The following is a 26,031-nucleotide window of genomic DNA, read 5'->3' on the forward strand; positions in this document are numbered from 1 at the left end:
CCAGATCCGCCTCTTTCAGCCAATGGCCAGCGAGCCAACCTGGGCCGCAGGGAAACCGAGTCCCAGTCTGGCACCTCTCCTTCGACACCACTATGCCTCGCCACATTTTGGACTCCATTTCCCACAATGCAGAGCTCTCCAGGGGCGGACCAGCTTGGGCTCGTAAGGATCTCTGGGAGATGTAGTACAAACCCGCTCAGCCATAAGCCTGCTTAGCTGAGACACTGGGACACCGAAAACTACAATTCCCGCTGGCAACGCGGCTCCGGCCTCTCAGTTCACCTCCCTCCCCCATGGCCTCTGTTTATCTCCCTGCCTCAGTTCTGGTCGCTAGGATCATATCCGCTATAGTGACTGACTCTGAGGAGACCCTATTCCCGGTTCGAGTCCACCTTTGCTACTTGGCCTTCCTCCCAGCCCGCGGGTGCGGGGCTCGGAGGCGTGGCACAATCCTGACCCCGTCCCCTCCGCTGGGCTGCTGGGACCTGGTCGCCATGGCTACGGGCTGTAAACTACCACAGCTTCCCTGGCCACTGGTGCTGGCTGCCCGGCTGCCCTAGGGTCATGGACTCCCCGAAGCCGCAGTGCCCCAGCTTCGCGACCACGTTGAGGTAGGCACTGGCCTAACTGAGGGCGGAGAGGAGGCCTTGAGTACTTCCAGAAAGAGAAATGGTACCTGATTTGGACCTCTGCACTTCCTGCCTCTGTCCTTTGGTTTGGGGCTCCAGCCCCACAGGATCAGTGGTGCAGAAACAGAATCTCAGATGACTTGTCAGCCCAGGAAGGTCGTTATATTCTAGTAAAAGGGCAGGCGCACTTTATCATTAGTAATAGCCAGCTTTTTCTTATTGAGCGTGTATTATGTGCCAAGTGCTCTATACACCATATTTAACCCTCACAACAACTCTATGAGGTAGTAATATCACTATTTTACAAATAAAGAAATAGAATCCTGAAGAGATCATGTGTCTTACACATGTTTATAAGTGATGGAGCTAGTATTTGAACCCAGCCATGTGAGACCCATACCTGAGATATTAGCCACAAGGATAAACAACCTCTTCACCCACTGGCTTATGACAAAGAAGCATCTCTAAGCAGTCCAAGAACATCCCATGGCCTCAAGGTAGCTCCTGCCTGTCTTCAGGGGTGCAGCATCTGGACACTGCAAATATGATAACAAGCTCCGTTAGCCAGAAAAGCCACAAAGTATACATATTAAAACAAAAATTTTGGCTAAATACCTTTCTAGCTCTGAGAGCTAAGAGAAGGCTCTTAATTTCTGGGCCTCTGTTTCCATATCTCAAACATGGGAATGACACAGCCCACCTTAAACTGTTGGGAAAATTTAGGCAGCATATATGAAGCTCTCATGACAGCTCTTGCACATAATAGGCATTCAGTAAGTGTTTAATGAATGTACTTTCTCGCTTCTACTCATTCCTAATGCAAAAAACCTGATCTCACCTAAACTCTAATCCCCCATGGTCAGCTGCCTTGACAGAGAAAGCCTAGAAAAGTCAAGAAATTAAATGCCGCCTTGACAGACAAAGCCGAGAAAAGTCACGAAATGAATCACAAAAACCAGACAGCAAGCTTGAGAAAGAGTGTTGTTACCCAACACACGAATGATTTAGGAAACTGCAATCATGTTTGAAAGGGATATGAAACGGACTCAGAAAGAGAATCCCCATGTATTTTAAGAAGGAAGCACAATGTAATTGCTGATGCTGAATTTGGTGACAGTACAAAACATCATTCCTGCCCATATTCTTCATTCACCAGTGTTTAGTGGTGTATAGTATATTGGGCCAAGCTCACTGCTTCCCTTAGAGGAATAGTGTGGGTGTCCTCCTCCAGCTCCCCTTAGAGCAGGGCCAGGATGATGAAGCATGGGCCAGACCTTAGCACTACACGAATGTCAGCAGGACCCTCTAAAAGGGACTTTGAGGGAATTCCCTGGTGGTCCAGTCGTTAGGACACTGCACTCTTACTGCCGAGGGCCTGGGTTCAATCCCTGCTCGGGGAACTAAGATCCCGCAAGCCACACAGTGTACCCCAAAAAATAAATAAAGGGACCTTTGAATTGTGCATTTTCCTGCGGCAGGTTTCCCCTCCCCATTGGCTTTCTCCTTTCAGCCTCACATCCCTGGCACAGTAGATTTGTGGATGGAACTCAGTAGCTTGACTTCACTCAATACCAGGATTTACCCCCTGTCAAACCCACTGCTTGCCAGTAGTTAAATAACTGAGTTTTCTCCACCGTTGAAGTAGAAATATAGATAATCTATTTCCCATTCCTCTCTGAGAATTGGTGTAAAATATTTAATATAATACTAAAGAAGCATCCTAAGCTTTTTGGATAAGTGTATAGACTCTACCAGGTGTTTTAAAATTTATTTATTTTATTTATTTATTTTTGGCTGCGTTGGGTCTTCGTTGCTGCGTGCGGGCTTTCTCTAGTTGCGACGAGCGGGGGCTACTCTTCATTGTGGTGCACAGGCTTCTCATTGCAGTGGCTTCTCTTGTTGTGGAGCACGGGCTCTAGGCACGCGGGCTTCAGTAGTTGCAGCATGCGGGCTCACTAGTTGTGGCTCGTGGTCTTCAGTAGTTGCAGCATGCGGGCTCAGTAGTTGTGGCTTGCGGGCTCTAGAGCGCAGGCTCAGTAGTTGTGGCGCACAGGCTTAGTTGCTCCACGGCATGTGGGATCTTCCTGGACCAGGGCTCAAACCTGTGTCCCTGCTTTGGCAGGTGGATTCTTAACCACTGCACCACCAGTGAAGCCCCAGATGTTTTTAAAATTAATATTTGCGAATCTGTTTTTGACTACTGTCTCCCTTGGCATTCAAAACTAACATGTTACCGGCCGCTCTCGCCTTTGAGATGGCCCACACTCTGTCTGTGGAGTGTGTTTCTCTCCAAATAAATCCACCTCTTACATATCACTTTGTCTCTCACTGAGTTCTTTCTGAAAAACAACAACAACAACAACAACAACAAAAAACTAACATGTTACCTACAGAGATTTTCCATCTGGCAACTTCTCAGGATTTGTAGAGTTCCCCATAGTTTTCTTGCTCACCTTGCCCCATGTGGTAGTTCCAGTAGGAGCAAGAACAGAGTTTAGAAAATTGACTGGTCTTGACAGGAAGGTATGATTTAACCCAGTGAGCAGGTGGGTTGATCTGCTGCATCCTGTCTCAAACCCATAAACATCTGAGCAAAAGCCTTTCCTTTTCCACACCGGCTGCGTATTCGACATGGTTTGCTCACATTTGTTCAGTTTAGAGACAATAGAGAACTGGAGTTTGGTGTGTCACTGCTCCATGAAGTAGGACTGAAGAACCCTGCAGGACAGGGTTTCCCAACTGGGATCACGTCACTGCTCTCAACTTCCCTGGAGTTTGGGTAATCCTTGTCTCAGTTTTATGAACAAGGACACTGAGCTTCAAGAGGTTAAACAGCATACCCAAGGCCACCAGCTAGCAAGGGGAATGAAGACACAAGTCTATCTGGTGGCATAAATCACTCCCACCTGCCGCCACCATGGATTACTGGGATCACTTCTTCCTTTTGTTCCACCTAAGTCTGACTGCCCACAGGCAGCCCTTCCTCTAGACCCCCAAATGCCTTCCTAGCTTGAGCAATGATGGCTCTCCCCAAGAGGCCTAGGAGTTAAAAGTGGTTCTTTATGATCCACTTTTCCCACATCCTGCTGTCACAGTTAATATCTCTGCAGCTCCTTGCTGTTTACAGTTTATTTTTTTAATGTTTTTTTAAATTAATTAGTTTTTAATTTTTTAATTTTTTGGCTACATTGGGTCTTCGTTGCTGCTTGCTGGCTTTTTCTAGTTGTGGCAAGCGGGGGCTACTCTTCATTGAGGTGCGCGGGCTTCTCATTGCCGTGGCTTCTCTTGTTTCAAAGCACGGGCTCTAGGTGTGTGGGCTTCAGTAGTTGTGGCTCGCGGGCTCTAGAGCGCAGGCTCAGTAGTTCTGGCTCACGGGCTTAGTAGCTCTGCGGCATGTGGGATCTTCCTGTACCAGGGCTTGAACCCGTGTCCCCTGCATTGGCAGGTGGATTCTTAACCACTGCGCCACCGAGGAAGTCCCTACAGGTTATTTTTGCATATCTCTTTTACTCTTACTTAAACTTCACAACATTGTGAGATAGAAAATGCAAGAAATGTCTCCACCTCCTTGTGAGGAAACTGGGCTGAAAGAAGTTAAATGACTTGCCCAAGGGGGTCCCTATTGGAAACACAGATGTCAGCCTCTGGGCCCTATCAGCCAGTAAGTAGAGGCTCAAGACTCCTACCCTGGCTCTTGGACACCAGACCCTGTACTTCTTGTCCTATAGCACCTGCTTTTGGTATCACACCCCCAGAATGTGGCTGTCACATGCACGGAACTGTCATCACAGCCACAGCTAAACACTGAAGGGAAGTATAGGCCTGCAGGGTTCTCTGGGTTCATGGTGAGGGTGTCCTGCCACTGCAGGAGTTGTTGAGACTCTAGTGATGAGAAGGTTTCTGGGAATGTGGGAAAATGGTTTGGGCCCCGAGCCAGGAGCTTGCTGGCAGCACCTCTGGGAATCTGGAGGCAGCACTGGGAAGACCCAGAGCCTGGCTCTGAGGGGAAAGGAAGCCATGTCTTGTGGCTCTGGGAAGAGTGGAAGTGTACTTCCCACTCAAGGCTCTGTCACCCACCACTTCCTTCTCCTTCTCTGTGCAGAGCACACTTGCGACCTTTAGGAGCGATCGTAGATGATTCCTTCCTCACAGAAGCCAAGAATACTCAGAAACGCAAGCTTTCTCAGAAACGGAAGACGCTGCTGGTTAGTGGCCGTGTCCTGTTGGAACCCTAAATTTTGATCCCCAGATCCTTTCTGCCTCCCTCTCTGCAACCCAAAAGCACCACCCACCCGAACTATGCCCCACCAAGCGGCTTCTCCCCAGTTAGGGGAGTGTGGCTCAGAGGCCAGGTCCAGCAGGCTCTGGGATGGGGGAACGTGCACACTTGCTGCACCTCACCGGAACAGGCTTCCCAGACCTCCCCGAGCAGAGAGAGACTCAGCTCCTGCCCACAGATAACCTTCCCCTGCAACGCAGCATTCTGGAGTGGACCTCATTTCTTCATCCAGCCTGCCATGAGCCAGGCATTCTTCTGGGTGCTGGGATGGTCCCACCAGATCTGTCAAGGTCCTTCAGAGCTATGACTATATCTTTTTGTCTTTACAGCCACAGTGCCTGATGTGGCACTTGAGTGGCTGGTATATGTGCACCATAATTGCTGTATGTATGTGAAGACAGTAGTAAAGGATGTTTCTCCATTGTGCTGTTGGCTCTGCACTGGAGGTAGAGACTCTTTACCAGCCTCATGACAGGTTCTCCCTCCATTCATGTTCTTTAAAGTTTTTATATAAAAATGAATGCTGGGGGCCTTTCTCACCTTCTGAGGTGGCCCACACTCTGTGGAGTGTGTTTCTCTCTAAATAAATCCACTTCTTACCTATCACTTTGTCTCTCACTGAATTCTTTCTGCAATGAGACGTCAAGAACCTGAGCTTCATTAAGCCCTGAAACCAGGTGTGTGATCTCAGTTGGAAGACTGTGGGTGTTGGCTGGGTCTGAGCCCCAGCCACAAGGGTTCGAGTCCCAATCAGGGTTTTGACCGGGTTTGAGTCCCGGCCACGTGGGTTCAAGTCTGTATTTGACGTGCACAGTTTCAGCTGGTGACCACGAAGGGACAGTGATAAGCTTATAGCTAGACCAACTCCTGTTCATCATCAACACCGTTGGTGACGTCTTCTGTGCCATCTCTTTGCGACTTCCGGGGAACTAACACCTGGTTGGGAGATTACCTTGGAAGGGATAGCATCTAAAACTATATTTTTGTACTCTGATGCTGTTAAAAAAAAGTGCTTCATCATCAAGGAGATTCATAGAAAGGCTACGGAAACAATTACAATAGTTCCACATTAAGATGCTGGCTATGTGAGGATTCCAGCCCATACCGACTTAAAACAAGGAGCTGCCCTGCCCCTGGGGCCCCTAGATCAGGCATCCAGAGATTTTTACTCCCTGACAGACAGGGTTGATGCCCCTACTCAGCCTGGAAGCAGTTACAGAAGACAGACTATCGCCCTCTGCTTCCCATAAGAATATGGGAGTAAAATCTCTGAGAGGGGAATGAAACAGGAGGGAAGGGGGCAGGGCACACGACCTTTGAAAGAATGACATAGCCCGAGGACATGACATAAATTGATTAGAACCCAATGGGTCCAAGATGGAGGACAAGTCGAATTCCACTAGACCTTGAGCCTCAGTATATGCTCACATCAGCAAGCTAAATGACATCCACAGGTGCCGTGACAGTTCCAAGACGGACCATAAGGATCAAAAAGTGGGTGGTGGCCCAATTCCCGGAAATCCTCGGCCCTTCCTAAAATAGCTGGAATACTCCTCCCACTCATTAGCCTATGAAATTACCCACCCCTATGAAAATTAACAAGCCCATACCCTGGTACCTTTCTCACCTTCTGAGATGGCCCACACTCTGTCTGTGTAGTGTGTTTCTCTCTAAATAAATCCACTTCTTACATAAAATAAATAAATAAAAATTAAAAAAAAATAAAAATGAATGCTGGGGAATTCCCTGGCAGTACAGTGGTTAGGACTGCACACTTCCACTATAGGGGGCACAGGTTCCATCCCCGGTCTGGGAGCTAAGATCCACATTCCTGCATGCCACGTGGCGTGGCAAAAAAAAAAAAAAGAAAAAAGGAAACATATTCTTCCCTGAAATTAAAAAAAAATACTGTGTTATTAAGATTTGGGGGCTTTTGTTGATATGATCATAAGATTGTTATTACTATTTAACAAGCAAAGAGCCATTGTCCAAATCTTACAGGTGAAAAAACACATCTGAGCAAATTTATAACTCCAGCTCACAGTGCAGAACTGTGGGCTGTGGTGGTTTTCTTTGTGCGAGTATGTCTTGTCTGGAGGATCTGGGGACACATGAGCTGTACACTTTGTGAGGCTGGGTACTTCAAACATGGGGACCCTGACATCAGGGAGGGAAAGGGGTATGTAGACTCTAAGCGGAGACCAAGCACAGCCACAGTCCCGAAAGATCCGATTACTTGGGGCGCCTGCTCCCCGTCCCCCTCAGCTGCCACCTACTCAGTGGACCTGGGGCCAGGCTCTTTCACTCCCTTTCTTCTGCGCGGCGGCAGTAACACCGTTCTCAACCACCAGAGGACGCTGTTGCCTCCTGCCGCCCCCGACCCCCGGGGCCGCCCTTCCCGTTTTCACCTGCAGGGGGAAGCAGAGAGCACGGAGCTCCCGGGAACGCCGCCTCCCAACCACTCGCTTGTGGAGGCCTTACCAGCTGTTAACAACCAGGACAAGAAAGCAGCATATGCCCAGCAATCAAAGTAGGGTGACTTTTTTCTCTTTACAGAAACGGCAGACAGAGCACGAAGATGGGCCTTTTTTATTTTTTAAGTCTCCCAAAATAAGCTAAATTAAGCTTTATTTCTATGACTAAACTGGTTTTGTCTGCTCAGGAAATTTTCAAGGCTAGTCTCCCTTTGTTTTTGTTCTTGTTTTTCGGTTGTTTGTTTGTTTTTAACTGAAGTCTGGTTAATTTACAATGTTGTCTTAGTTTTAAGTGTACAGAAAAGTAATTCAGCTTTACATATATAATATATATATTCTTTTTCAGGTTCTTTTCCATTATAGGTTATTACAAGATATTGAATATAGTTCCCTGTGCTATACAGTAGGTCCCTGTTGTTTAGCAGTTTTATATATAGTAGTGTGTATATGTTAATCCCAAACTCCTAATTTATCTCCCCCACACCCACCCCTCTATCCCATTTGGTAACCGTAAGTTTGTTTTCTGTACCTGTGAGCCTATTTATGTTTTGTAAATAAGTTAATTTGTATCATTTTAAATTTTTATTTTATTTTATTTTTATAAATTTATTTATTTATTTTTGGCTGCGTTGGGTCTTCGTTGCTGTGCGGGCTTTCTCTAGTTGCGGTGAGCGGGGGCTACTCGTCCTTGTGGTGCGTGGGCTTCTCATCGCGGTGGCTTCTGTTGTTGCAGAGCACGGGCTCTAGGGTGCATGGGCTTCAGTAGTTGTGGCATGCAGGCTCAGCAGTTGTGGCACACGGGCTTAGTTGCTCCGCGGCATGTGGGATCTTCCCAGACCAAGGCTCGAACCCGTGTCCCCTGCTTTGGCAGGCGGATTCTTAACCACTGCCCCACCAGGGAAGCCCTGTATCATTTTTTTGGATTCCACATATAAGTGATATTATATATTTGTCTTTCTCTGACTTACTTCATTAATATGATAGTCTCTAGGTCCATCCGTGTTGCTGCAAACGGCATTATTGCATTCTCTTTTATGACTGAGAGTAGTATTCCATTGTATATATGTACCACATCTTCTTTAGCCATTCATCTGTTGATCAACACTCAGGTTGCTTCCATGTCTTAGCTATTGTAAATAGTGCTGCTATGAACATTGGGGTGCATGTATCTTTTCGAATTACAATTTTCTCTGGAAATATGCCCAGGAGCAGGATCATATGGTAAATCTATTTTTAGTTTTTTAAAAAAACCTCCATACTGTTCTCCATAGTGGCTGCACCAATTTACATTCCTACCGCAGTGTAGGAGGGTTCCTTTTTCTCCACACCCTCTCCAGCATTTATTATTTGTAGACTTTTTAATCATGGCCATTCTGACTGGTGTGAGGTGATACCTCATTGTAGTTTTGGTTTGCATTTCTCTAATAATTAACGATATTGAGCATCTTTTCATGTGCTTGTTGGCCTGGCCTCTTGAAAATGTGAAAAACTTATCATTAACTGACCAGGTTAGGTGCTTCTTTGACAACTTCCCAGGTGTCTTCCAGGGTTACTTTGTCCTTTTATAAAAATCACATCAATTTTAATAGTCTTTCAAAAAAACTTTTTCTGTCTTGATTTTTAAGTTTGGCTTCTCATGTTTCCAGTTTATCTATTTCTACTTTTATTTCCTATGTTTAAAATTTTTATTATGATATTTTTTTCCTTTTCAGGCAACCACAGGCTTGAGGCTTTCTTTCCTAATAGTGAAAGGACTTTATTTTATTTTTTTACATCTTTATTGTAGTGTAATTGCTTTACAATGGTGTGTTAGTTTCTGCTGTATAACAAAGTGAATCAGCTATATGTATACAAATATCCCCATATCCCCTCCCTCTTGCACGTCCCTCCCACCCTCCCTATCCCACCCCTCTAGGTGGTCACAAAGCACTGAGCTGATTTCCCTGTGCCATGCAGCTGCTTCCCACTAGCTAGCTATTTTATATTTGGTAGTGTACATACGTTAATACTACTCTCTCACTTCGTCCCAGCTTACCCTTCCCCCCTCCCCGTGTCCTCAAGTCCATTCTCTATGTCTGCGTCTTTATTCCTGTCCTGCCCCTAGGTTCATCAGAACGATTGATTGATTGATTGATTGGCTGCGTTGGGTCTTCATTGCTGCACGCAGGCTTTCTCTAGTTGTGGCGAGTGGGGGCTACTCCTCGTTGTGGTGCGCAGGCTTCTCATTGCGGTGGCTTCTCTTGTTGCGGAGCACAGGCTCTAGGTGTGCGGGCTTCAGTAGTTGTGTCTCACGGGCTCTAGAGCGCAGACTCAGTAGTTGTGGCACACGGGCTTAGTTGCTCCGCGGCATTGGGATCTTCCTGGACCAGGGCTCGAACCCGTGTCCCCTGCATTGGCAGGCGGATTCTTAACCACTGCGCCACCAAGGAAGCCCCAACCATTTATTCTTAGATAGTGAAAGGATTTTAAGCAATTAAAAACTTGTGAGTGCTTTTCTGATCATATCCCAAACATTTTGAACATGTAATTTTAACATTTCTATAACATGTTATATTTTTACTTTAAGTAATAAATGGGTCGGGAAAAATATTAATTTATTTTTAAATTTCTGTAAATGGTTAAGTGTTTTAGAGGTATGTTTATATTATCAGTTCTTATTTCATTGTATTATATCAGGAAATGCAAGGTATACAGTTTCTCATTTAAAAATGTGTTAACACCTTATCTGTGGCCTACGATTAGTTTTTTGTATACATTAAAAGATTGTCCTTCTTTATTTCCAATTATGTATAAATCTACTCACCTGTCATTATCAACTGTATTACTGTTAGTATTTGTCTTTTACCTTTCTCTGCTTGAGGTAGCTTATTTTGATAGGAGGGCTTTAAACTCTTTACAATTCTGTTTCATCATCTCTCTTTCCCCCCCTATGTTTTTATCTATTCAACAAATATTTGTTGATTCCCACTGTGTGCCAGGCACTGTGGATACAGTGGTAAACAAGACAGACAAAGTCTGTGTTTCTGAGAGAAGATGGGGGTGTGATGATGGGGAAGTGTGGGCGCTGGGATTGGGAAGAGTATCAAGGAGAACCCCTGAGATGCTAAGGTTGAATAGTCAAGCTGGAGCATTCTGGACCCAGGAAAAGCATGTGTGAACATATACACCCAATAAGTAGTGTTTTCATTTTTATTATGCCTTGCATCCACAATATTTGCTGAGTGTTACTTAAGACTATGAAGAGTGTTAACACAACATTGTAAATCAACTATACTTCAATTAGAAAAAAAAAAAAAGACTATGAAGAGTGTGAAGTATGATGCCATCAGTTCTGGAAGTACAGAGATAGGGTCAACCTAGACCCTTGCAAGAGGCTGGAGTCCTCCCTGGGACCTAGCAACAAGGCTTACTATGTACTTTCCAAAATATTTAGGGAAAGGATGAATGACTGCAAGATTGAGAAAAAATAGGTAGAACTAACAGAATGCAAAGAAGAGCCCAAGGAAACAGTGGCATTTTCCACATTAAGAGGGTCAGAATCCAGTTACCATTAGCCTGGAAGGACTCCTAGAACCTGGATGTGTGGGACATGGGTGGTAGGCCTAGTCTCTCTCCATCTCAGAAGAACCTGGAAGCTGGGCTCAGGGCCTTCCACAGAGGAGGCTTTAATACTGAATTCAATAATTCAATGTTCTTTTAAACTTCAAAGTAACTTATGTGCATTGTAGAAAAATTTGAAAAATGCACGATTACAGACACATAAGCACCCGTGGGCCTATCACTGGAGAATAATTACTGATAACCTTTTGGATTATTTCCTCCATCTTTTCTGGTTTTTCATCTTACCTGGTTGTGCTTATTCTCTAATTTCAGGCTTTACTTAACCCTTAGAGATATAGTGCATGTTAAGCCTCTTTGTAAACATTTCATGCCTGTATAAGAATCTTCTGTTTTTAGACACTTAGCAGTTTTCTGACTTTTTCATAGTCACAAGTAAGGCTTTGAGGACTGCCCTTAGGCATGAAGCTGCTGCTTCATCTCTGTCCCCTCTGCACTGGCCAGCCCAGACCTCAGCCTCAGCCAGCCTGCCCTCCTTGGGCATTGGCCCCTGTTCATAGCCCTTCAAAACTCCTGCTGTTTCCCTGAGGTATTGGCGCTACCCAGGCAGTCTTTGTGCACCCCGCCCCACCTCCCCTGACACATCACTCTCTTCCAGAGTGACCTCAGCTCCTCCCATGAAGTCACTCAAGCTTTACTGAAATCACTGACATCATCATTTCCTCCTCTAAGAGGACCAGCCTCCCCTGGCACCCTCCAGTCAGGGCCCCAACACTCCTGTGACCTGCATCAGCTTCAGTTACTACCTGCTTATCAGTTCATTTGTCATCCCACTTCCATCATACCCCCAGCTTCCTTCATGTCCCAGAACCCAGCAGCGGCTGGCATGTGCTATGGACCCAGAAATGTTTGATGAACAAATGAATGACTGAATGGATGAACCCTAGAAGTAGGCTTCGCTGGGTAAGAGAGTCATTTTTTTCTCTCATGTTTTGAGTATTTCATAAAAAGTTGAAAAAACAAGCTCATAAATACTACTACCCCGTACCCCTGCTCAAGGTTCAAAATGAGATCCCACTACTTCAGGGCCCTACCACCTCTCCCCTCCCCCTCCCCCAGGGGGTAGAGCCTAGTCTCCTCCCGGGGTCCACAGGTCACCCTGCTGCATCTCTGCAGTCCTGCCTGAGAGTCCAGGCTTGAGGCTGGGCCTGCCCTCCCCTGTCTCTCTTTAGCTGGACTGTGCTGTGGGGGCAAGAGATGGTCCCAGTAAGTACTCATATCTGTTTTCATAGCATAGGTATTCAATACTCACTGACAAACCTACAGAAGAGAACTCACCTTTACTGAGCTCCTAGAAGGTGCCTGAGTCTGTGTAAACCACTCTCTATTCTTTCTCGTTGCATTCTCACAACAATACAATGCAATGGGGAGCACAACCATTCCCATTTTACAGATGCAAAGACTGAGGCTCAGTCTGTGGTCACATAACCAATGAGGGGGCCCTAGGGTTTAATCTAATCCCTCTCTAACTCTAAGGACCACAGTCTTAATTATGAACCATATTAAGAGATGTTGGGGGGGGAACCCAGGAGTGGAGGAGGAGCCTGGAGAGGAACATCAGGAAGGGGAGCAATATTGTCATGGTAACCCCACCTGTCCCTTCTTATAGTCCTGTCTGTTCTCCATCGGTGGCCACCTGTCCCCAAGGCCCACATACATCAGTGACCAGACCATTCTGCATAATCGAAAGCCCTGTTCAGATGACTACCGGAAGCGAGTAGGGTAAACCAGGGTTAGCCTGATGGTGGACGGACTGGGCCCAGAAACAGTGCAGGGGTGTTGCTGCCCCAGACCCAGGGCACAAGGGCCTGGTGGGGTGTCCATCACATCTCAGTCCACCACTCCCTGCAGTAGCTGGCAGCAGCAGCCCCTGGGCACTACCAAGCCAAGGTACCTAGAGCAACTAGAGAACTACCTACGCAAGGAGCTCCTCCTGCTGGACCTGGGCACAGATTCTGCCCAGGAGCTAAGGCTGCAGGTCAGAGCCACAGAATAACTGGGGGGAGGGCAGGGGCAGGGCTGGGAAGAAACTTTACTCACCAGGACTAGGCACTTCAGACATTCAGGTGAGACCAGCCTTTCCCAGCTCTCTTGGGTTCCCCTTCCTGGTAAGAGAAACTTGTTCTTTAACAAAGCCAGTGAGCAGGCAAGTCTACCAGCATGGAACCAAAACTCTCCTGAGGGTTGGGTTTCTTTACCTGAGTCAGGTGGCCTGAATGCTGACTCCAGTCGCTTCTGTGATCCCCAGCACCGACCTTGGGTCACTGGGTATCAGTGAATGGAGCCTAAATCCTGGCAGTTGGGCAAGCAGGGGTCATACAACGTCTACCAGCCCAGTAACAACAGCCCCAAGCTTGAGGAACTTAGCCAGATACAGAGAGAAATCTAGATGTAACCTAGATTCTGATGCATATTAGGGAAGGAATCACCCAATCCCTGCTCAGATGGAAATGATGACTGGGAATCCCTCACTTCTGACTTAGTCACTGACAGAAGCATTTGCTGAGCACTGTCTGTGTGCCAGCCTCTGAGTGGGGCCTTAGATATGGTCTCACAAGCTAAAGGAACCTCGCCAACAAAGAAGCAGAAGCTCAGAGAAGGCATCCGGCTATGCAGTAGTGGAGCTAGGATTCAAACTCAGGGCTGGTTCGGGAGCCTGTGCTCATTCCAATACACAGTGTTGCCTCCGAAAGCTTCCTGTGTGTCCGAGTGGGACAGGAAACCATACCTCTACTTGGAAGCTAGAGCCTTAGACCTTCTCCTGCCCCCACAGAGCTGTAAGATGGGGAGGGGTGCTGGTAAGAGGCCAGCTGAAGCACAGTGCATGGAGGAGGCTGGCTGCCTGGAGAGCCAGAGGGGGCTCAGGTAGAGAGGGGGAGGTCCTGACCCAGGTCGTCTGCCAGGTCTCAGAGACAGCACCAGGAGAGGTCACCAGAGAGCAGCTGAGAGGGATGGAGCCGCCCCTCAGCTCCCTGACTGTGAGAGACCCCAGTGGTGCCTGTGGCATTTATTTGAATGTGAGTTGCCTGGCAGCTTCATGCTAGAACACTTCTAATCCAAGCAAAGAAAAACTTAGGTCCCACTGAGAGTGGCAGCTATAGGCCAGGAGGTGACAGTTTCCCTTTTCTTGCCAGCCTTACAGAGAAATCTTTGAATTTTTCATAGAGGACTTCAAAACATACAAGCCATTGCTATCCTCCATCAAGAATGCATATGAGGTGATTCTGGGTAAGACTGCAGCCTCCCTGCCTGGCCCCAGCCTGGAAGAGGCAGAGAGGATCCTAGTCTGACCTTCTGGGTTCTGCAGCAGGGCTGGGGCAGCTACAAACTGGGCTTTGAGGTCACCAAGCCCCCCTTAGCCTTTTTGCTTACACTGTCATGTGATAGGGCACCCCAGGGCAACTGACTACCTCCCATTCTTGGGAAGCATGGTGGGGCAGTATCTGTGGGAAATAGAGCATCTTTTCTATTGACAGTGAAGCCCAGAAGGGAGGGTGTACCCCTGGGAAGTGAGGGGGCTTCCCTCACCAGGCTCAGGAGGTGCTGGGCATGGTGCAGCTGCAGGACTAAAGGCCGTATGGGTAAAGGGCATAGGTGAGACCCTGGTCCTCATCGGGACTCTGCCCCTGGTTTAAAAGCAAGTGCAAGGACTTAAGCAGGAGCTATGCTTTGAACAGGCATGTATAGACTCCTCGAGTTTGCAAGGGACATAACCACTCACTGCGACCTCAGGATCAGTGTCTCCTGGTTGTTTGTCCTCCATGGCCCCAAAGGGACTCTCCCACCTGTCCCTGCTTAGCCGACCAGAGGGAGAAGATTCGGGCTCTGGAGCCCCTGAAGGCGAAGCTTGTCACTGTGAATGAGGACTGCAACGAGAGGATCCTGGCCATGAGGGCTAAGGAGAGAGATGAAATCTCCATGCTGAAGAAAGAGAAGATGAATTTGCTAAAACTCATTGATAAGAATGAGAAGATCTCATTGCAGAGTGAGGTGAAAGGGAGTAATATGGTGACCAACTCCCTCAATTCCTCCCACTCCCACCCCAGGGGTGACCTTCAGGCCTTCAGCCCTGGGGTGACCCCCTAGCTCTCTCCACCCTTCTGCCTGGAATGATACACAGAGCCACCACCTCCCCCCATACCCCTCTCTCCACATGCTGCCCTCCTCCTCAGCTCAGCACTGGCTTGGTATGGCCCCAAATGCCAGCAGAGTCCCGCTCCTTGGCTGCCAGATTTTCTCCACAGGAGGAAGCTTCGGCACTTTGCTGGATTCTCAGGAATGACCAGTCTCCTCCTCCTTCTACCTTTCTTGTTCTTTTCCCAACAGGTGACCAAACTGAGGAAGAACTTGGCTGAGGAGTATCTGCGCTACCTCAGCGAGCAAGATGCCCGTAAGATCCTTATTGCAGACCTGAATGAGCTACGGTACCAGCGGGAAGACATGTCACTAGCCCAGTCCCCAGGTAAGCCCAAGGTGGGTTTCTCTCCCCTGAAGAGGCGCTGGAGAGGAGTCTGGCTCTCACCACTCCTATTCATTCAACTCTCCTATTATCTGCTCATTCACGATGGGAGATGTTCCTGCTGCCACCTGGGTCTGTGGATCTTCTGAGCTGGCCTGAGAATCATAGACTTGTTTACGAAGGAAACAATCACTGGCAGCTGAAGCAGCCTAGACTCCCTAAGGGCAGGACAGGCCTGGTACTCCACATCCTGGGCTTCTCTATTTAAGCTCAAAGCCCTATGCTGGTAGCACTGTGGAAAGACTCGGGGGTTCCCAAGCTGGGAGAGCAGGAAGACCTGGGACATGCCCCAAGGGACACTCAACCCTGCCCTGGGCTACAGGCACCAGAGGCAGGGTGACATGAGCTGGCGGGCCCCCTGGCAGGTGTCTGGGAGGAGGACCCTGTGAAGTTAACAGTGGCTCTGAAGATGGCCCGGCAAGACTGACCCGCAGGCAGATGGAACTCAACACCATGAAGGCCAACTTTGGAGACGTGGTGCCCAGAAGGGACTTTGAAATGCAGGAGAAGACCCTCAAGGATCTGCAGGAGCAGGTGCTGGTGGGCAGGCAGGGTAGCGAAGGGCCATGCAGGTGAGTAGCAAGGACCAATCACCCTGCTCACAGCTGGACAGCCTGAGAGACGACTATGAAGAGTTCTGCAAGGAGCACAAGATGCTGTTGCAGTTGCACACGAGCTGAAGGAGCAGGACCAGTTTTACTCCGAGCTGCAGGAGATCCAGCGCACGGCCATACCGCGGCCAGACTGGTCCAAGTGTGAAGGTAATGCTGGCCATGGGAGCCCTAGGGACTGCTCAAGTGCGTGGTCTGGACTCCAGCTCCCTCTCCCCACCTGCAGATGTGGTGGCTGGAGGACGAGATCGCTGGCAAATGCTGGCCGAGGGCAAGAACAGCGACCAGCTGGTGGATGTGCTCCTGGAGATTGGCGAGGGGCTGCTCCAGGAGAAAGACTTCTTCCCTGGTCTGGTAGGGGAGTCCCTGGGCTCAAGAGGCTTGGGGCCAGAGTCAGAATGGCCAGAAGTCTTCTTGCTGCTGAGAAGTCCCTGGGCTCAGGAGGCTTGGGGCCAGAGTCAGAATGGCCAGCAAGTCTTCTTGCTGCTGAGAAGACTTGAGGTTCTGGGGGAACTATCTGGGGCTCTGCCCTGCTTGCTGGTGGGGCTACAGAGGGGCCCAGAGATAAGGTGACATGGTTCCATACAGGGTTATGGGGAATCCATCCCCCCTTTCCTTCGGTTTGATGGTGTCATGCAGAACAAGAAGCCAACCAAGAAGGATGTGGTAAACCTCCTCAAGGATGCCTGGAAGGAACGTATCACTGAGGAGCAGGTCAGATCTCTCTAGCCATTTTGGCCTGGTGTGGCTGCCTGAGTCCTCTGGTGCATGGGGGGGTGGGGGTGTCCCTCAAGGTGCTAGGGAACAGGGAGGAGGGCCAACAGACGTGGGGCAGGCGGACCAAGCAGTCTTCCCCCTACCCTGCAGAAGTTCCCAGATTTCTTCTTCAATTTCCTGGAGCGTCGCTTTGGGCCTGGTGATGCCATGGCCTGGGCTTACACCATTTTTTAATATACCAAGCTCTTCCACTCCAATGAGGTCATGAGTCAGTTCTATGCAATCTTGATGGGAAAGGTAAGCTTGGGCCTGGCCCTCCACCCTTTGTCTCCGGCATAGGCCAGCTCTATCCCCACCCCTCTAGGAAACAGCAAGGTGGTCAACGCTTCCCCCCTAGAGGAAAGAGAGTGTGTACATCAAGCAGAAGGAGACAATAGCACAGCTGCTGAAGGAGATGACCAGTGCTGACAGCCAGAACGAGGGGCTACTAACCATGGAGCAGTTAAGGTGCGAGACCAGTTGGCCACCCCGAACTTCAGCCCAGCATGACCTCTGGCCAAGCTCCTAGCTGTGCAGGGGAAAGGGGAGCCTGGTGGGAAAAGGCCAGACTCAGTGCATTCTGCCCTTTTGAGCACCAGTGGGGCTGGCAGAGGGGTGCGGGGAGATGGGTAGGCAGGCATCAGCCAGGCCTGTCAGCCCTCGTGTCTCCCTACAGCACTGCCCTCAAGAGTACCTTCCCCTTCAAGAAGGACGAGAGAATTCAGGAGCTGATGGAGGCAGGGGGCTGGCATCCCAGCAGCAGCAATGCAGACTTGCTCAACTACTGCGTATTATTTATGGAGGTGGGTTGGGGCCCAGGAACTTGCCCAGTCCTGCCCTAGCCTCTGCTGGACCCTAGCCCGTGTACTCTCACCCTGCCTTGTGGCCCCTTCCCAGGACAAGGAGGGCCAGAGCGTGCCCTTTGTACAAAAGCTGTGGGAACAGTACATGGATGAAAAGGATGAATACTTACAGGAGTTAAAGCAGGAGCTGGACCTGGAACTGTGAGTGACCCTGGGGACCTCAGGCTCACTTAGTCATAGGCAAGTCCTACAGGCTGGGCCACAGAGTAGCACCTCAAGCCCCAGGTCTCCCTATGCACCGAGCTTGCTGCTGGGCACTACATACTGCTCAAGCCTGGGAGAGGGCATCTTGGGGTCTGAGGTACAGAGAGGACAGTCAAGGTCTATCTCTCTCTTTCTTTGTGGGGGCAGCCACGATGAGGTGACCCTACCCAAGGTACGTGAGGCCTTGATGAACACTGATCCCAGCCTGGACAAGCAGACCCTAAACAGCTATTTGAGCCAGGCCTTCCAGCTCCCCATGACAGAACTGCCAGAAGAGGGCGAGGAAAAGGAAGAAGGCATTGTGATAAGGCTCCAGGCTGCACTGGAACAGCTTCAGATGAGTGATGTTAGGCGTATGGGGCCCTGAGAGCAGGAACCTGCAAGCTGAGGCCACTGTGGGCAGCCTGAGTGCTCCCGTGCTGCTAACCTCTGACTGTTGTTATAAAATTGTTTGTCTGAACCCATGCTATTCTCTAGGTTATGCTGGGGAGTCAAGGGAAGGGTGGTTGGTCGCTGCTTGGCTGGTCCCAGAACATGCACCAAAGCACAGCATATTCTGTTTGTGACATTTTATTGATGCTGGGGGGCAGGGAGGAAACCTAGAAGTGTATGTGGGGCCAAGGGGCCCCAGGTAGGGACAGGGCAGGTGTTGAGGCCTGGCCACTACTGGGCAGGGAAGACAGTGTTGCCACTGAATGCACAAGGGATGAGCTGCTGTCGGTACTCCAGGGGCAGGTGCCGCTCCACGAGCACATGCAGGGAGACTTGGTCACTGACCAGGCCCTGCCTGCAGCAGAGGAAGATAGAGAATGAGAGAATCAATGCCAGCACTCCCACACCCAGCACCTCCCTGCTTCCATCCACTTACCTTCGCATCAGCAGCTCCAGGTCCTCTGGCCTCACAGTCTTGCGACCAGCATGAGCAGCAAATACCTCCAGGTCGTCACAAAGATGCTGGAAATACTTGTCCAGGCTGCCAAGAAAGTAGGGGTAAAACAGACTGTTCATGATCTGAGGGGCTTCTCTCCCCACCCCAAGTGTCAAGGACTCACCACTTCTCCACCATTTCCACAGCCTTCTTCTCCATAGGCATCTTAGCATAGAAGCTAAAGAGTTTCGCATAGTGGTTCAGTCCAGTCTTGTAGGGATCTTGACGGGGTCTGGAGCCAGGGATTCGGGGCTTGGGAGGAAGCCTGGCCGACAGAGGCTCCGGAGGCTCTGAAGGTAACCTAGGGGCAAGGAGTGAACAGAGTTAGCTGAACTGCTGCTACCTAAAGAGGCCGCTAATCAAACATAAGTCTTGCTGGCTCCTGCCAAGACTGGGGCCCTTGTGCTCCTTGGCCAGGCTGGACCAACAGCTCCAACCATTTCTGGGGGGCAGTGGGGACAGGGGGCTATGTAGAAGCCTGGTCTTTCCCTGGGGCCCCAACCCTCCACAATCTGGACACAATGTCCCAGTCTAGCCTCATCATACAAACCAGTACTTGCTCAGGCCCATGATCCTCAGGCTTTGGCATGGACATTCCCCCTACTCAGCCCACTCTGCCTGTCCCATTCTGCTAATCCTCCTCCAGGAAGCCTTCTCTGACTGCATACTAACCTAGGCACTTCCCCCCTGCCCAGGCTCCTCTAAGCCCCTGCAAGCAGGCACCAGACAGATGTGCTGAGTGGGCCCCATCCAGCCCACCTTAGGGTGCTCTCCTGGGTAATCATCTATATACCTAAAGGAAGAGTGATAAGAGTGATAACTCTGTGGTACCCAATGCCAACCTCAGTACCTGCCCCCTTCCAAGAGGCCCATGTGGAACAGGGTCGTGGGATCTTACACTGCAGTGCTAGGCGGTGGAGCTGGCTCAAGAAACTGAAGTCGCCTGGCCCGAAGGAACTCTGGGGTGCTGGAGGCCAACTCTGGGCTTGCTGCAGAGGAAGGGCAGGGTTACAGAGGGCACAGGCCAGACCATCTCACTCAACCCTGAAGGCCCACAGCCTCCTTATCCTGTTCCTCGAGGGCTCCATCTAGCTCCAGCCAAGCAAGGGGCCTTTCAGAGTTTCCCTGGCCCAAGACCACCTGTGCCCAGAAACACAAGCCAGGTAAGCCCCTCCTCCAAGGCCAGGGACACAGCTGTCCCTTACCCACCCACCCCCTGATCCCTGCACTGGGCCCCTTACCTGTTCTACCAGAGGTGTCTTCATCCCCTGAAGATCCTTCTGGCTCCTTGGCCTCGACAGCCCCCCAGGATCCCTCTGCTTCGGTCACTTCTATGTGCCCTTCAACCTCTTCTGCTCTGGCGGATCCTTGTGCTTCTGCTGCCTTCTCCACTTCCCTCAAGCTTTCTTCCATTCTTTCCTCTGCCTCCTCACCTACTCCATTCTGTAAGGGCTCTACTCCATCTTCTCCAGAGATATTACTGCTGATGTTCGGAAAGCCCATAGCAAGGGCATCAACCTCCTCCACCTTTCCTGCCAGAAGCTGGGCTGCTTTCCCAGCACCTGAATCAAGGGGAGAGAATATAGGCTGGAAAAGCAGTAGGCCAGGGCTGTAGCCCTGAGAAAGGTAAAGATGGAGTAGTAAAACCCAGCCTAGCCCATCAAGGAAGGAAGAGGGCCAGAGGCAGCCCCAGGGTACTGGTTTGGAATCTCCTGGCCCAACACTGACTCTGCTCTTGGATGGAGGGATCAACAGCCCTCCAAAGGGACTCGGGGGTGACGGGGTACATGTATGGGCCTGAGGAGGAAAAAACACCAATGCCAATTCTTGCTTAAGCTAGGCTTGGCTCCAGGTTGCGTGCCCCACATACTCACCGTTGTTCTGCAGCCCAAGCCCACTGCTCCATGTCCTGCGACTGGCAGCCCTCTCCACATCTTTAGCCCCAGAGTGAGAGCGGCAAGGCAGGGAGTGGTGCACACTGGGGGAACGGCCAACCAAGGGCTGGGAGAAGGGCTGGGTGTCCTCCAACACTGTGTCTGTTGGCAGAGTAGCAACAGGGGTTCTGAGGCTGTCATCTGGAGATCAAGGTCCAGTTGGCACTCAGTGTTTTGCACGCCCACCTGCTGTTCTGCTAGCCAGTCACCAGGGCCTGGGTAGTGGACCCACAAGCTTGCCCAAGTGGCCCTCAGAGAGAGAAGACTGAGCCTATTCTAAGCCTAATCTCCCTTCCACAGCTCTCCTTGCTTACCTTCCTGCTCCTTAGCCTGGCATTCCCAGGCTCCATAGGTTGCCCCACCCAATCTGCTCACCCATGCCTCCATTCTCCACTTCTCGTTCAGGTCCCTCTGCCTGCAACCCTTCTCTTATCCTGGTGAACTTGACTTGTCTTTTGGAATCAGGCTCCCAGGTCAGCTCTGACTGAACAGCTGATCCTGAAACCTAGCCTCTTTTAACCTCCCAATAAGCTCCAGCCACCATATCACACCCCTTGCCTACCCTCAGTCCTGTAGCTCTTCAAGGATATGGGGTCCTGGAAGATACTGAGGGACTAAGACTGGGCCCCCGGAAGACAAGAGGCAATTTGCAGAAAGAAAGCAGAAAGTCCTCATAAACCTACTGGCCAGGCTTGCTCACTGTTCTTGACTCAAAGGAGAGAGGAGCAACCCTGGACTCAGCAGCACCTCCCATCAATCATGGGGGGAAACTTTCCCCACAGGCCAGAAGACAGAAATCTCAACCTTACCTGGAGGAGCCAAGGCCAGGGAAGTATCTCGCAGATCCTGCAAAAGTGTACCCACATCTACAGCTCGGCGGGTAGGAGGTCTGCGGGCTAAACCAGGCCTCTTCACTGATTGTGTTTGCAGAGGTGTGGCGAAGGTCAAGTTGAGGGAGCTGATGGGAGGGACAAGGCACAAAGGAAAGTCAGGTACCTGAGGTCCAACCACCCTCCCCCACCCCAGGAGTCCCCCAGCTGCCCCGGTGCTCTCATCTCTTAGAACCCAGCCACCATGCTGTGAGCATGGAGCAGTTATGGCCAGACTGCATTCTATTCAGCACCCCCTTCCCCAAGCCTCTCCTCCACCAACTCCCGGAACAGGCAACAGCACCTGGTGAGGGAAGAGGCATCAGCATTCCCATGAGGCTCTGCAAGAGGATGTAAAAAGAAACCATAATAAGTTACCCAGGCCTCTCTCAGTCCTCCTCAGTCTCTCCAGAGGACAGAGAGGGTGGCCACAGGTGTTGTCCAGGACCTCACCTTGGGAGGGAGGCAGTCCCAAGTCCACTCCTTGCTGAAACACTGACAACCTCAGTCTCTGCTTCCTTCTGCCAAGAGCCAGCAGACCTGGAGCCAGGGTTGTGGGGGGCTCAAGTTCAGGAAGCTGCAACTCCAGGCTACAAGGATGGAGCTTTTCTCAGACAAGCCAGGGCACCCAACTCCGGCTCTTAGAGCCCCAAGAGGCTCCCTGACTAGTAATGCCCAGCAGCCTAGCCCAAGGAGGGAATTTACTGCACCTGCCCCGACCGCTTTCCCGTCTGGAAGCCTGGACCACCTGCGGTGCCAGCACTGGCTTCACCACTGACTCTGGCATTAGGATGGAAGATTCCGGGGCTGTAGAAATAGCAAGGAGAGAGTGGAGTTGGCAGGGAAGGCTGCCCTAAATGAGAGATGTCACAGGGCTGGTGCCTGATTCTCACTGCAGGCCAGTGCTCACTCACCAGTTAGTAAGATGTTCTTCAGCAGAGTCCGGGGTGTCTGTTCCTCCAAGTGTCCACTGGCTTGAACATGGGCCAATCTGTCAACAGACTTTGGGTAAAAGCATCAAGCAATCAATTTGTTCCTTTGCCTTGACAGTCCCTCAAGGTGGGCTCCAGAGCAGAGCTATAACTCAAGAGTCCCCGAAGGCAACCAGAGCCCTGTAGTGATCAGTGGGTAGAGCACTTACCCTGGCTCTATTAGAACAACGCCTGGCAGTCGTCTTTGTTTGGCTCCTCAGCCTCCTAGAGGAAGGTGTTTGAAGCAGGGCTCTCTGGACACTGTGTAAAGAGCAGCAACTGTGAGAATTATGTAGGGAGGGTGAACTAGCGACGGGTCTTCGTCAGGGATCTTGGCTGAAGTCCTTTACCCTCAGGGACAGGGACCAGAAACCACTTGCCCTCCCACAGCCCTATTCCCAGTTCTATATCAACAGGGTTGTGGATGAGAGGGAGCCGAGGGGTATGGGAAGAGAGAAGGAATATGATGACCCAGCCAGAGAGAAGGGCTGAGGAAGGCTTCACTGAGGTGACTACAGCAGAAGTAGGGGTTAACCACACAGATAAGAGGAACAACTGGAAATGTATCCATTCTAGACACTAAAACAATTCAGGGATATTTCAATATTTTTAAACCTTTTAAGTACTAGTCAGGGTCTGACAGCAACCTCCACATGGGTCACCCCAGCCCTACTCTCTCCAATCCAATCCCCTCTCAGATTCCAGAACCACATAAATGTTCCTCTGGCACAACTCCCACCTCATCACTCACAGGTCTAAAACCTATAATGAATGGCTTCCCATTGTCTATAAAGGAACTGCACTGCCCCAGGAAGTCAGCAGATGCCATCTTCCACCCTCTCTGCACCATAAGCTCACCACAGCCCTCACCCACTGACACTCCCACCACGTCAGGCCAAATTCGCTGCTCTCTAGCAAAGCATCTTTCCAGTTCCTGCCTCCTGACTGCTACCCAGGCTACGCTCTGCAACTCCTTTCCCATCTTTCAGCTGGGAACCGCTTGGGAGACTGTTCAGGGCAGATGCCTGGACATACTCTGGAGAAAACTGGCCTAGAGAACATAGCAGAGGTCCAGATTCTGAGCACCTATCCTTCGCTTCCAGAAGCGGACCCCCAAGGACGCCTGTATAATTGAGCTCTGAGGTCCCGAGCGGCCTGGAGTCTCAGGGGTGGGCGCACAAACAGCTGACCCGATCCCTGCGAGGAGAAAGGAGCCTGTTCTCAGAGCCCTGGACTCTGCTCCTCTCCGAGACTCAGTTTCCGTCTCCAAACAGGGTCAGCTCTGGACCCCATCGCCCACTCCCTCAGGTTGTTCTTGTGTTGGGGCAGCGCCCTCACATACTCAGTCCGAGCACTCCGGGGTCGCCGCGGGGTGCGAGGATCCGCTGTATCCAGCACGCGCCGTAGCAGCGTGCGCGTCGTAGGCTCGCTGTCCCGGCTATAGCTGTCCGCCATCGCCTCAGCAGCCAGCCCTCCCAGCCGCTTCAGCAGCTGGCCTTCAGTAGCCGCTTCAGATCACCGCCTTCCCGCCGCCACATTTAAGCCAACTCTCGCGATGCTGCTGAATTTAGGTCAACTCTCGCGAGGCTGCCGCACAGCCCCACGGGAATTGCAGTTCTAGTCCTGCCGCCGGCTTCGCCCGGTGTGTACAGTGGTGGTAGCAAACGGGTTTTGCGGGCATCCTTACCTTGAGCCTGGGCAAGTATGTGCAGCCAGTCGAAGTCTCGGTTTCCTCACCTAAGGTAAGGTGAGGGTGATAACCACCTAATAAGGGTGTGTGTGTGTGTGTGTAATGAGTCAATTAGATAATGTTTAACTCAGGATCTGACAAGTAATAAGCCAGGTCATGAATAAATAGCAGGGACTATTTGTGAGAATGTCTCTCATTCTCATCTCCCTCTCCGAAGATGAGGAGAGACACATTTGGGCCAGGAAAAAAATAACTGTATTTTATATGTGACCTGATCAGATTTGCATTTGCAAAGACCGATGTGTCTATAGGACCTGTATCTATCACAAGAGATCAGTTTGCGGGCTTAGAGGCTAGTGGGCTGTTTGTGATCCAGCAGAGATGTTAAAATCTCCAAATATCAGCAATTCTGAGATAAATTTCGGCTCTCAAAAGTTCTGTTAATGCTGGAGACTCCATTACCATATTTTCACCAATTGACAGCCCCCTGCCCCCTTTCTTACATTTTAATGGGAATTGAAATAGAACTTGAGCTCTGAGTTTCCTGTGGAGTTCTCCTTCATGCTCCTAAATTATGTGTAAAGTTTCAGATACTGGCAGTGGCGTGGGCATATTTGTGCTTATGTTAAAAAATAGAGCAAAGAAAAAATAAGATTCTTGCTTCTCAAAATTAGAGAACTGCAGAGGAAAATCATATCAATATTCCTCGTCATTTAGATCTGACCTTTGTGTTATCTGGCTTAAATTGCTAGCCCTTTGCAGGCACATTTCCGCGATCACTATCAACCACCTAAGTGCAATATTTATTTATTATTTGTAAAGCTTTGGACTGGATAATATGGAAAAAACATTAAAAACTTTTCAAAACAATTTGAGAATGAGCTTACTTTTCACAGCATTATTTGTGTTTGCATAGATTGTCTTTACTGTGTTTACACGATTGATTAAACTTTATATTTACTATTTGTCAAAAAAACAAAACAAAACACAGGGACTGCCCTGCTGGTGTAGCGGTTAAGAATCCACCTGCCAATTCAGAGGACATTCGAGCCCTGGTCCGGGAAGATCCCACATGCTGCGGAGAAACTAAACCCGTGCACCACAACTACTGAGCCTGCGCTCTAGAGCCCGCAAGCCACATCTACGGAACCTCAGTGCCACAACTACTGAAGCCGGTGAGCCTAGAGCCCGCGAGCAACAACTACTGAAGTCTGCGCACCTAGGCCCCGTGCTCCACAACAAAGAGAAGCCACTGCAGTGAGAAGCCTGTGCACTGCAACGAAAAATAGCTCCCTCTTGCCTCAACTAGAGAAAGCCCGTGTGCAGCAACGAAGACCCAATGCAGACAAAATAATAATAATATTTTATAAATATTGTTTTTGTTTTTGTTTTGCGATACGCGGACCTCTCACTGTTGTGGCCTCTCCTGTTGTGGAGCACAGGATCTGGACGCGCAGGCTCAGCAGCCATGGCTCACGGGCCCAGCCGCTCCGCAGCATGTGGGATCCTCCCGGACCAGGGCACGAACCTATGTCCCCTGCATCGGCAGGAGGACTCTCAACCACTGCGCCACCAGGGAAGCCCCATAAATATTGTTTTAAATAATAAAACACTGGGGGAATTCCCTGGTGGTTCAGTGGTTAGGACTCTGCGCTCTCACTGCCGAGGGCCTGGATTCAATCCCTG

General features: G+C 50.1%; 2 protein-coding genes across 2 annotated transcripts; one reads left to right on the plus strand and one right to left on the minus strand.

Annotated features, from left to right (window-relative positions):
* Nucleotides 1-22: 22 nt before the first annotated feature.
* Nucleotides 23-18,341, plus strand: TSNAXIP1 (translin associated factor X interacting protein 1; the record flags this gene model as incomplete). The annotated part of the gene is given in 20 exon segments (XM_082677558.1): nucleotides 23-162; nucleotides 4,732-4,834; nucleotides 12,610-12,722; nucleotides 12,852-12,978; nucleotides 14,135-14,228; nucleotides 14,800-14,990; nucleotides 15,327-15,462; nucleotides 15,885-15,941; nucleotides 15,944-16,053; nucleotides 16,125-16,191; nucleotides 16,194-16,280; nucleotides 16,357-16,484; nucleotides 16,719-16,844; nucleotides 16,998-17,078; nucleotides 17,082-17,144; nucleotides 17,245-17,354; nucleotides 17,563-17,689; nucleotides 17,784-17,890; nucleotides 18,101-18,317; nucleotides 18,321-18,341. Coding segments are annotated over 20 exon segments (2,205 nt in total).
* Nucleotides 18,342-18,616: 275 nt separating this feature from the next.
* CENPT (centromere protein T) lies at nucleotides 18,617-24,110 on the minus strand (the record flags this gene model as incomplete). The annotated part of the gene is made up of 13 exons (XM_082677916.1): nucleotides 18,617-18,740; nucleotides 18,822-18,926; nucleotides 19,006-19,182; nucleotides 19,780-19,870; nucleotides 20,123-20,443; nucleotides 20,756-20,917; nucleotides 21,625-21,773; nucleotides 21,989-22,025; nucleotides 22,138-22,274; nucleotides 22,395-22,491; nucleotides 22,599-22,686; nucleotides 22,826-22,916; nucleotides 23,998-24,110. 13 exons carry the CDS (start codon nucleotides 24,108-24,110, stop codon nucleotides 18,617-18,619), a joined length of 1,692 nt encoding a protein of 563 aa, XP_082534042.1.
* Nucleotides 24,111-26,031: the final 1,921 nt, after the last annotated feature.

The sequence above is a fragment of the Grampus griseus genome, assembly GCF_964374135.1.
Source record: "Grampus griseus genome assembly, chromosome: 19".
Lineage (NCBI taxonomy): Eukaryota > Metazoa > Chordata > Mammalia > Artiodactyla > Delphinidae > Grampus > Grampus griseus.